We start from the raw sequence: 15173 nt of genomic DNA, 5'->3' as shown, positions 1-15173 counted from the left end.
AATTGTAAAAAAAAGATTGTGAAAACATGGCTGCACAACTAAAACTAAGCTTACCACCACTATCCTTCAGATTTAGATTGAAGACACAGAAATCCAAAACATTTGTAAAAATTTAGTGGATTCCATGCCAAATCGTGGGGAGAAAGTCATAGCAGCATGAAGAGGACACATAAAATATTAGTGCATGAATTTTTATTTTCTTGGATATTTTATTAGCATATTTCTGATCTGAAGATTAAACCAGGACCTATAAATATTGGCTTGGAACTGAAACTTCTTTCTATTTCAGTAACCTTGAAAAGCAACTTACCAATAGGTCCAGAAAACCCTGTCTTCGAGGTTGTCTTTCCATCAAGCTCTTCTATTAAATACCAAAAGCAAAGTTTGTTTGTGTAAAGAGAACATATTATCCACCCTAATTTTCTTTCTAATTTAACCTCTAAACAATGAATAACATCTGTATAAATCTCAATGGATAATGACCTGTATTTGTAGCTGTGCTATAGCTAGCTATCACAACCAATGAACTTTAAGATATGTTCAACACCATGCAAAGTAAAACATTGAAATATTTATTTGCTATATGTTTGGCAGGCTTAATTTTTGATTTTTCAGATTTCTCCTTTGGTTAAATGATGAAGATATTTACTATATTCATCAGTCAAAGTATAGTGATCTTCCTTTTTAATTAGAGGATAAAATTTTTTGGTTTCTTCATTAAATGTCATTAAATTGGTTTTGTCTTATCTTCCATCAAAGAGAATACAGGTAGTAAGAGACTGGGGCCCCGGCCCCAGTTAAAAATGAGACTTTTTGCAAATTTGGCCCCAGCCACAGCAAAATTATAAGATTTAGCAGGGGTTGATGGCCGGGGCTAGAAAAAAATTTATAATTCTTTATATATTATAATTTTATGCTTATATTTACTATTTATCAAATTCTGACATATTTATGCCAGTATTTAATAAATAGGGACATATACAGTAAAAAGATGCAACTTGTTGAATAAGAAGCCGAACAAGAATGAGTTTGGGTTTATTGTAATAGATATGATAGCTTGTTTGAGCATTGACCATGATTTGAGAAACAGCATAAAAGAGGTAGGCTAAAGCCTGCTGCTGCTGATGATGATGACAACAATAATGATGATGATGATGATGATGATGATGATGATGATGATGATGATGATGGCGATGATAATGATGATGATGATGGTGTTGATGACAATAATGATGATGATGATGATGATGATGATGATGATGATGATGATGATGATGATGATGATGATGATGATGATGATGATGATGAAGATGATAGTAATGATAATTATGATCATGTTGATCATAATGATGTTTATATATGCATATAAACATCATTATGATATACAAAATATAACATGAATTAAAAAAAAAAAATTGTACTTTAGGATGTATTAATGTTTATGCAGCCCCAGTCACAAATCTGGCCCTGGCTATATTTTATCAAACCCGGCCATGGCCAAATATCAACCCCAGTCGTTTACTAAATACAGGAAACATCTTCAAACTCTAATCTATTCTCTGGAAAAACCTGACACTTTGACATAACTTTATCTTTGGCTCTATGCACTTTGTTTTTGTCTAGTAATAAAAAAAGAGCTGATCCTCTAACAACTTTAGCCTCCATCAAATCTTTTAAAAAATCCTGGAGCAATTGCAGCTGCAGCAGTGTTTGAAACTTCATATCTTATTGCAGCAATAGCAGTGTTTCGAATCTTCATATATAAATTTCGCTTTACTTTGAAATCTTTACTTATGTTTAATAAACTAATATGTTGTAACTAGAACATTTCATCACTTTAAGAGCACTCTTCTTCATCATTATTTTTTTATAAAACTTCAGCATAGGTTCTTTTTACATCTAAGAGGATTCTTCTTCATCATTACTTTTTTATAAAACCTCAGCATAGGTTCTTTTCAAATGGCAACTATTTATCATCTCCTTTTCTTTGAACTTTTTACAAATTCTGTTCCTTCTTACTACACCGCTAAATTACTTTTCCCTTCCTTTTAATCTCTATGTAGTCTTTTGATCCTATCATAATTTGAGCTCTCCTTTTTTTCTCTGCGAGTGAATAAATTCTAATTCTATTATAGGATTCCTTACTGACTTTTTACACTTACAGTCGATATTAACTTTTTTTTTTTCACATTCCAGCATCCCAGACATCTTGATTCATTACAGAATAAAATTAAACATTTACAGTTAGTTATATCAAACAATCGCGACATTTTTTGTCAATTTCTACTGTTTTGGTTAACCTTTTTCTGCAAATATCCTGAACATCATTATAATCTTTTTTGACCTTTCTGTCAATGGACTTATTTACAAAAATAACTGGAGATAAAAAGCCTGATTTTGCTTTTTTCCATTGTTTAACAACATCCGATCTTGTTTCCCTCACCAAATCATCTAATGGATATACTTTCTTTTCTGAAAACTCTTTAATGAGTATAGCTTTACAAAGAACAGCACCAAGAGTTGGTGGCTCAGTTGGAATAAAGTCTCTTCCTTTTCCTTAAGATAAAATTTTATTTTATTATTATTATTATTATTATTATATAATAACATTATATTAACATTCAATTAATATTAATATATTAAAATATAAGATTAGTAGCAAACAATTAATATTAATTTTAAATATATTAGATTATAATAATTGAAAAATAATATTCGTCGATATTATTGTTTTCAATGCCATTGTTATTGTTGATCAAATTTTTTAAAAAGAAAATGTATTCAAGACTTAATATTCATAATATTAATAAAATATTATATATAATTTTAAAATAAAGCAATTATGTTCTCAAAAATTATACACCTATTAAATCAGACATTACTGTGCTTGTCTTTTTTCTTGCTTTTATAAGACTCATTGTAAATTATCTCTTTTACTTCGACTATGTAATATTGGTGGGTTGAAATAAATAAAAATACAAATAATACAATATAAGAAAATATCGAACTTTAAAAACTCTTTTGTTTAAAAATTTCTCTTTTGTTTAAAAATTTTGTTTGAAAATGTAAAAAGTTAAATTTTATCAAGAAGTTTATATGGTTTTTTATTGCTTCCGCAAAAAAATATATTTACCCTTCAAGATAATTTTCAGGTTAATAAATTTTTTTATATTTATATATTTATTAAACACCCACTATACAAGTATACAAGGTAAATTAGAGTTTTATACATGATAATTATAAAAATCCTTGAATTATTATTATTTTATTATTATCATCTAGGAATATTTTTTTCAAGAATATCCTTGAAGATTGTTCTTTGTTCTTTTGAGTTCCAGCATTCAACTGCACATTTTAGAGTTTGAAGATCCGTTTCAGGAACTAAATTTTTTAAGCCAATAATTTTTTTTTTTTTTTTACTTTGAATTATTTTCTCCAGATTTAGTTCATGTTTATTACACAAACCCTTGATACTATCTAAAAAAGGTTGTGGGGCTGTTTTGTTTTCCGGCTGCGACTTAATAATATCAAATGTAATTTTATTGTTCATCAGGCGAATAAATAAGTTGAGCTTGTTTTGTTGTATAGTTATTGATATATCTTCAATAAAGAATAAGGGATGAATATAATTTTTGCTATGTTTTGAAACGTTGAGGAGTGACTTGAGTGCGTTTCTTCCAACTATATTAAGCTTTTGCATTAATACCTTTTTATGTTCACAAAGCTCAAGACCATATGTCAGTGTTGGGACAGCCAAAGTTTTATATAGCTGGACAATGGAGTTTGGGTGAGCAAAACGAATTCCTGATTGAATTAAAGTTTGGATTACTGCCCGGAAATTAGATATTCGGTGATCAATGTTTAAACTATTAAGTGAGGCAAAAGGTGAACTTTTTGTATCCCATGTAAAACCTAGGTGATTAAGTTTATCATGAAGTTTTATTTTTTTGTTGTTGAGAGTTATTGTGCAGTTTTTAATTTGCTTTTTTCCGGTGAGCAAGAACTCGGTTTTGTCAGCATTCAATTTTATACAGTTTTTGTGTGTGTACATATTACAGGTATTAAGAAGCTTTTGTAGGCCAGAAAGGGTGGAGCTAAGGAGTATAATGTCATCAGCATATGCTACAACACCCGTATAGTTTCCATTGATTGATGTACCTACGGTGCTTTCATTTTGTAAGGTATCTATGTTAGCAATAAATCAATTTTTGCAAATGAAGACTTATTAATAGCAGCTTTATTTTAACAGATATATACTTTCAACCAAAAAAATACCAAGGGCTAAGTGTTTATTATAAAAAAAGTTGTTTTCTGAAAAGTATGGGATGCCCTAATGTATATGTATATATATATATATAAAATTTATATACTTTCATCCAAAAAAATACCAAGGGCTAAGTGTTTATTATAAAAAAAGTTGTTTTCTGAAAAGTATGGGATGCCCTAATGTATATGTGCATATATATATATATATATATATATATATATATATATATATATATATATATATATGCATTATAATGCATATACAAAATTTATGAAAATAATTAACTATTTTCATAAAAAGTTATTTTATTAATTTAATTTCATTAATTTAGACAAAAGCTTTTATTCAGTTAAAAAAAAGATATAGTTTCAAAGATTGTAAAAATGCAAGTTAAACCACATAAGCTGTTGTCATTAGTTTAAAAATTTAATTTACAGAAAATTTTTTTTGCGCATTTTATAGTTCCTGAGGCCTTTCCCCTACTTTGAATTAAATTTTTTTGGGAGGAGGCAAAAGTTTGGCAGAGGGTACCGCTGCCCAAATTATTTTCCAAGAATAGCCCCTGTATTACTGCAAGATAAAGTGTAAACTTTAGTTAAAGACAGAGAGAGAGGTAGTATTTATGTTTGAGATTTTTATAACATTAATAAACAAAAAAATTAGCTAGAGATAACTTAGATATTTATTGAATTGAAAAAAAATTATTTAGTTTATTAGTATGAAAAATATAAATTCACCCAGATAACTTAGTCAACTCTCTTCCAGCTAGAGACAGTCTACCAAGTGCTTCAGCCATTCTTAAAACAATCCTGCCGGTTGCATAGTATTCCTAAAAAAGATATATTGTAGTTATTTTGAATATGATATATATATATATATTATAATATGATATCCAACACTTGTGCTTAATGTTTAGTGAAAACTAACAAACACAGGTGTTAGCTGACTTATAATATATTGAGCAACTTAATGTTCATTTGTGCTTGTTTGCACAGAACTCATGGCAGTCATTAAACCTGAGTTAATGGTGAGAAAGAGTCTCTTGATACTTTTTATAAAGAAGTATAAGAAATTTATGTGAATATGTGAATATGTAAATTGATAACAATGTCATTTACATTTAAAGTGAAAATTCCATTTGTATAGCGTTACATACAAACGTCTGTAAGTGTAAACATCAGTAGGTTAAGTTTAGTTTGGGGGCCGTATACGGAACAATCGTGCGTAATATATATATATATATATATATATATATATATATATATATATATATATATATATATATATATATATATATATATATATATATATGTATATATAATAAGACATAGGGATTGCAATACCATTTAACCAATAAATAAAATAAAAATGTACAACTTTGTTACCTGTAATTAAATCAATAATAACCGGTAAATTCAGTAAAAAAAAATATTATGACAAATCTGAGAAATTACGATCTTTTAATAAGAAACCACACTCATAAAAAAAAAAATTAATAAAAAACCACACTCTTAAAAATCAAGAAATTAATAAGAAACTAAAAAAAAAAATAATAAAAAATTAATAAATAAAAAAATATGAAAAAAAAGAGAAATAAAAATAATAAAAAAATTAGAAATTAATAAGAAACCACATTTATAAAAAAAATGCCAACACCTCACAAATGTTTTTTATAACTAAAAGTAAAATATAATTAATGGTAAAAAAATAATTTTTTATGTACATTGTTAAAGATTGGTATAATTCCATTTGGACATGATTAACAATTAGTTAAACAATTAATGCAAAAGTTCAATTTGCACTAGGAGTTCTCGTGTGACAATTTGCACGAAGGAGTTCTCGTGTGACAATTTGCACGAAGGAGTTCTCATGTGAACACTCATAAAAGTTGTAGCATTTAAAGTATGAAATTAAATAATTTAAAGTATGATTCAGGAAAGTGATATAAGAGAAAGAGTATTTTAAGAACAGGTAAATTACTTAAGTGTAATATTTAGTATAAGTCAAGTTAAACAAATTTATACAAGTAACATTGACCTCTTTTTATTAATAAACAATAAAAACATTGTAAATTGCATTAATTTAATTCAACATGAAGTTAATCAATACTTCTAAAGTTAATATGATTTCTGTTTTTTTACCTTTATGTTTTTAGTACTTATGTGTTTAGGTTTTTCAGTCATGGATAACAATTCATCATGGAATTATTTTATACAGGTACAAAATGGAAGTGCAGGTCAATGCAAGAAATGCTTAAAAAACAATTTAAGCTTCTGGCGGCAGTACAAGTGGTATGCACACGTTCAAACACAGCACAGTACCAACTTTTTAAAAAGAAATCACCCAGATGAACCAAATAAAAATACATTTACACTAATGAACATAAACACATCTTCAAACTTAATTCATCAAAAATATCAAAATCCTTCAGATGATTTGTTTGGTGTAGTTGTCGCGCGATTTACAGCCAAAGATGGAGTACCGTTTATTAAATTTTGTAAACCTTGTGATTTAAGAATACTATTGGGGATTCATTGCCACTCCACTCATTTTGCTGTGGTGAGCATATGTTCACTGAGTAATAAATCACTTCAAGTTTAGCACTGATTTGATAAGTTTGACATCAAATGACAAGTTGTTCCAACGCAATTGGTAAAAATAGTTTCTTCTAATTGAGTGTCTACTGTTCTCAGAAATGTATCTTTGATTGTGAATATATTCACGGACACTTTCAGCTATAAAAAAAACTTTTAAAACCTTTCTAACAATTAAGTCTTTTTTTTTAAACCATTTTGTTTTGAATTTTTTTATTTATATTTATGTATTCGAAAAAAAACAAAAACAGCAAGATTAAAAAACTAAAAAATAATTTTTTTACTCAAAAAAATAATTTCACAGGTTTAGACAGGCACAATTTTTAAAATTTTAGATTTCATAGGTTTAGATACAGGTTTAATTTTTTTTTTTAATTTTAGATTTCACAAGTTTAGAAATTAAAGTTAAAGTTTAGGATTCCCATCAAAACAAAAATATTTATTTTTTAAGAAACATATTGTTATCATTTTGAAAGAAAGTTTTGTGGCGAATTAAAATTTGTGAAGTCTAATGAAACTCAAACTCAAAAGTACAATGCAAGAAAGACATAGAAGCTCAGTTGCTTTAGAAAAAAAGTATAACTCTGACTAAAAAACTGGATTCAATGTTATGTTGGGGATATCAATGGCTTGAAATCAAATAAGAGTTTATTAATGGAAAAATGTACTTTGAGATGTCGAAATTCTCGAAAAAAAACCTTTTTGCTCAAAAACTGCAAATAGAAAAACATTTTAAATTTCTAACAAAATAAAAACCCAAGCATACATGACAGGAAGCAAAAGAGTTTTTTTTTATCTAGAAATAGATTGAGCTACATAAATGACCTGCTTAAAATTCAAAACTCAAACCAATTGAACATCTGTAAGCTATTCTGGATCAAAAAGTTGGCACACAATATCTTAAAAAAAGAAGAGCTGAAATTAACTGTATCAATAAGCCAATAATAACATATACATACATACATACATACATACATACATACATACATACATACATACATACATACATACATACATACATACATACATACATACATACATACATACATACATACATACATACATACATACACACATACATATATATATATATATACAATTGATTTTTTGGTGAGATTAAGCTTCAAATTGAATTCCATGATGTTTATTAGGAGTATATTTTTTGAACAAAAATAACAATGTATTTTTTATCTGATGATTGCAAAACAATAAATTTTTTACTTAATGATTGCAAAACGATAATATAAAGACTTTTCATATGCCATGTACAACAAGCTATATAGAACATTTCTATAAAAGTATCTACTTTGTATGTCATAAAATTGTTCAACATAAGTGTATTGAGTTATTCAATATAAGTGTTTTAAGGGCTGTACATTAAAAACTCAAATGAACTTAACTTGAAAAAATATTTTTAAAAAGTGTTTTACTACAATAATCTACCTCCATTATCTCAAAACTTTGCATTTGTTTGTGTCGCTCTTTGTTTGAAAAAAAGCTAATTGCCATTGAAGCAAATCCAACAACTGTAGCAAGATCTGAAATAATTTCATAGCAATTTAATAATCTATATAAAAATTGCTGATATACACTAAAACCAAAATTTACTTATATATATATTAATTTATTTTATTAATATTTAATTACATCAGGGTGGCCAGCCAATAACTAATTTAAAATTTCAGGATATTTCCAGGACTTTTCAAGGAAAATTTCGGGTTTTCCAAGGATATATTGATCTTTTCTTGGGAAGAAAAAAACAAAATATGTTGATTTATGAAAAAATATGAAAATGATATTTAACTGAATAATTAGTAGATGTTAATAATATTGACAGTAACATTAAACAGATTTTTTTTTTGAATTACAGTAAATCTATAATTATCAAATTCAGTAAATGGTAACCAAATATTGAACTATTTCCGAAAAAAGTTTTAGGATTTCCAGGAATTATTGCTAAAAGGTTTTTTTTTTCCAGGACTTTTCCAGACTTTATCAAATTCCAGGACTTTTCCAGATTTTCAAGGATTTCAAGGACCACTGGCCTCTCTGTATATACTTTCATGTTTTTATTTTTAAGGGTTCAGATGAAAGTTTTACAGTTCTTTCCACCGATTGTAAGTTGTTTGACAGATCAGTAAGAGAAATTTTTCTAGCAGTTTGAATAGTTTGTTGTAACTTACATGAGGTAATAAAAAATGAAGTAGGACGCTTAAATTGTAATAAAGCAACATCAACATCAAGCAACATTAACATCAACAAACTCCAAACTTCAACTTTGAAGTTTAAGGGTATAACTGAACACCTTCTTTCCTTAAATGTAGCTTTTTCAAATCATTTGAAACACATTCTTACCAAGTTTTTCTGCTTCTACCTAGCTTTTTCTTCTGAAACTTCTAACTCTCTACATGATCCAGCCAGTCACCTGCATCTTAGGCTTTACATGCCCAAACCACCTAAATCTTCCTTGACGCACCCAATCAGATATGCTCACAACGCCTAATCTTTTTCTTAAATCATCACTGCTTTTATTGCCTTTTAATGTCACACTGCAATATCTACATCTCTTATGAAACCATCGCATACAAACTGTACAAACTATATAATCAAGTTAGCTTCAATTCTCTTTCTATACACTCTACAAAGCCACTTCCAAGTATTTTCTGCTTTCTCCTTCTTGACTTTACAATGCATAACTTTTGTCTTATTCATGTTTATCTAAAGCCCTTTTGCTTTAATTCCATCTTTCCAAGTCTCAACCATAATACTAATTCTTCTTCTATTTCAGTAATAGTAATTGGTTTCATTAACTATTTGCTCCTCAAACTCTTCACTTAAATTAAAAATGCAAACTATTTATACGGTTTAAGTTTTTAAAAAAATTTTAATTTATTTGGTATATTATAAGGTACGCGAATTAAGCGAAGACATGGGGCTCAAGCTAGTGAGTGACTCCAAAAAGGGCCGATCATGTTATGTAATTTCTTAAACATTGTTTAATAATACCTGTATTACATTATAAAAATAAAATTTATAAAATAAACAGAAAGGGACTTAGGGCCTTCACTTAAGACCTCCGGACTCTAAGACTTATGGCCTTGGACGCTAAGGGCCTCCACCTGTCATGATTTGCCACTGATCGCATAAATAACATAATTAAATGTATATAATAAAGTTATATATCCATTTAAAAACAGGAGTATGTAATTTAATACAAAACAGCTGTACGGTAAAAATAAAATTTTATCAAGATAAATAGTTGGCTAATTCATTTTTAAATTGATATTTTATACAAATCCAAATAAAAACTAATTAATTTACATATTAACTTGGTAAATAATTTTTTTTTCACCATCAGAGCTTTGTATTTTTTTTGTAAATTGCTTTACCATCTGAAAAGTGTAGTTTTGTTCTAAAACGTTAGGAACGTTAATTTGCTCTTAAATTTGCCCGTTTTTTTTTTTATGTTTCTCAAAAATATAACAGTTTTTTTTGTGGCAAATAATTTTTATATATAGAATACATAAATCTCATGCTGAGTCAAGAGCTATCTAATAAATGACAGTAGCTTTATGTATATATATATATATATATATATATATATATATATATATATATATATATATATATATATATATATATATATATACATATATATATATATACACATATATACATATATACATATATATATATATATATATATATACATTTATATGTTTATATATATATATATATATATATATATATATATATATATATATATATATATATATATATATATATATATATATATATATATATATATATAACATTTATATGTTTATATATATATATATATATATATATATATATATATATATATATATATATATATATATATATATATATATATATATATATATATATATATGATAATAATTAATATATAGTAAATGTCTGCATAAATTTAAAATATATAAATTATTTTATATATTTTCTCTAGCCGGCTATCAACCCCTGCTAAATCTTATAACTTTGGCGGGACCGGGAAGAATTTCATTTTTAACCCCAGTTATTTACTACTTGTCAACTTAATAATATAAGTTATACTGCAATATTTTTTTTCTTTTAATATCAGAATTTTAGTATTATAAATGCAAATATAAATATTACATAATTATTTATATAAAGTTATAATAAATTAGGAAAAAAAAAAGGACTTTTTCTTTTTATTTCAAACACAGACATGCAGTGCAGAGAAATTTTTATCTTAAAATCCTTAGTGTAAAATACTGTGTCATTTCACTATAACATCAATGACAATATGGTCAGGTTTGCAAAGTAGTTTTCTAAAAGAGAACCATTATCATTGTGTCTAAGATATAATACACAAAACAGCCATTTTTGAAATAAACCATTTGCATAATAAACTGCAATTTTTTTTTTAAGGCATGGTTATTGCAAAAAAAAAAAAAATTAAAAAAGAGCACCAATTTAAATATTTTTATTTAGATTAGACAAACTGATTGGTTTCTTAAATAAAATATCAGCTTCTTGTAAAAATGATATGAAAAAATAAATTGATAATATTATGTCATAAATCTTTATCAATGTATGTAAATACTTTAATATGAAGACATAGTTAATGCTATGTCTTAATATATAAAAGTATTATGGAAAATTCAGTTTATAATATTTGACATTTTTAAAACTACATTTGAAAAAGTAAAACATTCTCTTTGAATGTTTTACTGCTTTTAACTTTGTTTATAACTGCTTTTTATTTTGTTTTTATAACTGCTTGTTTTTAGTTTGCTCAAACTTATTTTATATTTTATCAAAGTCATATAATATAAAATTAATGCATACTCAATTATTGCATAGTAGTTTTTATATTATGTGATAAATTAAATATTTTAAATATATAGTAAATTATATAAATTTGTCTCAATTTGAGCACAAAAAAAAAAGCACAATTAAATGCTTTGCTATAAAATAATTGTATAAACATTTTATTGTTGAATATTTAGTTGTTGTAATAATTCTTTAACTTTTCATTCTATTACAGTAAGAAAATGTGAAATATTTCTTATAATCATTAAAAACTTTTATAGTTCTTTGATAATTTTCTATCAAATAAATGTTATTGAATAAATGAATAGCAAGTTTGAAAAACACAAAGAAAACGCTTGTCTAAAGAATTTTTTTAAAACCTGAATCTTTCAAAAGTTTTCACAGCACAATGACACTCGTTATGCATATATTCTTGTATCATTACAAGCATACATTTGTAACAAGTATTAAATCAAATTTTATATCTAAGAAGCAATATTGGTGAGTATGAGATAGGTTACACAAAAAACTGAAAGCTCTCAAAAAAAAAAAGTTTAAAGGAGCAACTTGCATGGCTCACCATATTCATTATAGGAAAGTATTTCTCTGCTTTTCCAATTATTTACTGCAACCGAGGCTTGCAAGTGCATGCCTGTGGAATTATTTTATAGGGGAGTTAGTCCACTGAATGTTGTTCAAGAAAATTTAAATAGACCTAAGTAAGTGGATAACCATATATCATATTGATATCCAAGAATAGTACAGAACTCTTGGATATCCAAGAGTTGTGCAGAACTCTGGACAACACAAGACAAGCACTATACCACTGCCTTAATAATTCAAAACTAGAAAAATTATATGTATATATATAAAACTTGCATTTAGCAATAATGTCATCTACGATCCCAATTGAAAACTTGAAGTTCAATATATCTTGCAGATTGCTCACCTAAATAAATAAAAAACAAAAAAATTTCAACTAATTTAAAAGAACTGAACTAACATATAAATGATGCAAATAATTTTCAATATATTTCAATACTGATATATATATATATATATATATATATATATATATATATATATATATATATATATATATATATATATATATATATATATATATTATATAGAAAACTATATATATAATATATTATATATATATACATATATATATATATACATATACATATATATATATATACATATATATATATATATACACATATATATATATATACATATATATATATATACATATATATATATATATATATATATATATATATATATATATACATATATACATATATATATATATATATATATATATATATATATATATATATATATATATATATATATATATATATATATATATATATATAAATATTAAGGCGCATCAAAAAAAAACAATTTTTAAAAAATGCCCTGTCTGAGCTCTAAATGTGTTCTATATAATAAAATAACACTGAATTTAAAACTTTTATATATATATATATATATATATATATATATATATTATATATATATATATATATATATATATATATATATATATATATATATATATATATATATATATATATATATATAATATAATATAATATATTAACAGACAGCCAATGGACATTAGCTACTCCAACAAATGCAAACGCTTTATCTGCAACAGCTGGAGCAGATCAAGAAATCACAAATGCATAACAACCACATTAAGCCATTCCATTCACTGATATCATATTTAAAATCCTGGTATACCAATGCCTATATACTTCCCTAAACAACAAAAGACACTCGTTTGAAGCTCGAATACAGGTTGATAATCCGGACCTAATTATGATAACCGAGACATGGTTTAACAAGTCATCAATAATAAATTTAGACGATTATATATATTGACGATTATTATATATGCTACAAAAAAAACAAAAAACAGATCAATATTATATCAATAGTATTGGCGGATAGACTACAATCTGTGTAAAAGATCTATCATAACCACAGGTGACTGTTACATGAATGCATGCAAAAAAACTGTTAAACAAGTGTGGTGTATTGCCAAGCTATCAACTGAGGACCACAAACTAATGGGTTGTTTTTACAGGACAGCAAACAGCACAACTGAATTAATGACAGAATTAAACCAAATCATAGGAGTCAAAAATCTAGTGGTTAACAAAAAGTTCACTGTTATATATATATGGAGATTTCAACTAGATTGAATGGTCTGACCCCCTGACCATTAGTGTGGAAGGTAACTGTCAACAGAGCTTAAACTTAGTTGGCAATTTAACTGAAAGTTATCTCTACCAGTACTTGTCTGAACCAACGTTTCAGATTGAGGATGGAATACAAACAAACATACTAGATCTTGTAATAACGGACAACAGTGAAAGAGTGATAAACATGGAAATAGGACTACCACTAGGATAAAGCAATAAGGCACACAATGTCATTCAATGGAGTTTCATCACAAACAGCACCATTATAAGAGAAATGTATCACAAAAAATCATATGCCTACAGCAAAGGTGAAACAAGATTATAAAAGAATGAATGCAGCACTAGAGCGTATAGACTGGAATAAGGAATTTGCAGGAAAATCAGCAAATGAAATTATGAAATCTTCCTAAAAAAATATAACAGCATGTGTCAGCAATTTATTTTGCCCAAACAAAACAAAATAAAAAGTGCCATAAAGAATCCACAAAAAGTTAGACGACTAATACGTCTTAAAAAGACACAGTGGAGTCATCTAAAAGCAACAAGTCATAAAATTATCGAACTATTAAATGGATACAAAGTGACATAAATGAATGTAAAAAAAGCCATATAGAAATCAGTGAGTGAGTACAAAAAAACAATTTTTTTTTTTTTTTACATCGCTTCCAACAAGGCTGCAGGCAACCACTATTAGAGTTGGAAGTTACTGGAAGAGAAAAGATGAAGATTGTAGAGCAAGATAACAATTGACAGGCAACTTAAAAGATTGCAAATTATATGAATCAGGAAAGCAAGATAAAGGAAGCGAATTCCAAAGAACTGATGTTCGAGGAAAAAAACTAGAGCAGTAAGTGTTTTTGGAACATTGAGGAACAGTCACAGAAAAGGGATGAGACTTAAGTGAATAATGAGTAATACAGAATAAATTTTAGTAGATGGCACAAGAGACGCTAGCTCTTTAGAACAGTGTCCATTATAGAATTTGTAAAAAAGAGAAAGAGAAGCAACATTACGACGATGTGATAATGGTTGGAGATTGGCTGCAAGAACAGGTCCAACTATGCTTACAATGTGTTTTTGCACCTTGTCTAAAAGAAAAAGGGCATCGTTAGAAGATCCGCCCCAGATAGGGCAACAGTATTCCATACAAGAACGGATTTGAGATTTATAGAGATAGAGAATAGAATCCGGAGTAAGAAAGTGTCGAGTGCTCCGTAAATTTGATTTAGATTTGATATATGGTTTCCAAAAAAGATCAGAAGAGTTAATCCTAGA

The 15173-nt window shown here is 26.6% G+C and overlaps 1 protein-coding gene across 1 annotated transcript in view; it reads right to left on the bottom strand.

The window, feature by feature from the left end:
• The window catches only part of LOC100208653 (ATP-binding cassette sub-family D member 3), an 85080-nt gene that overhangs the window by 26890 nt on the left and 43017 nt on the right, over positions 1–15173 (bottom strand). Inside the window, exons 15-17 of the mRNA XM_065801168.1 lie at positions 12556–12625; positions 8305–8399; positions 5005–5096 (exon numbers count right to left, since the gene is read on the bottom strand). Coding sequence (XP_065657240.1) covers positions 5005–5096; positions 8305–8399; positions 12556–12625 — 257 coding nt within the window. The remainder of the gene's footprint in view (positions 1–5004; positions 5097–8304; positions 8400–12555; positions 12626–15173) is intronic.

The sequence above is a fragment of the Hydra vulgaris genome, chromosome 07 (assembly GCF_038396675.1).
Source record: "Hydra vulgaris chromosome 07, alternate assembly HydraT2T_AEP".
Lineage (NCBI taxonomy): Eukaryota > Metazoa > Cnidaria > Hydrozoa > Anthoathecata > Hydridae > Hydra > Hydra vulgaris.
This window is presented reverse-complemented; position numbering and strand designations above follow the sequence as displayed.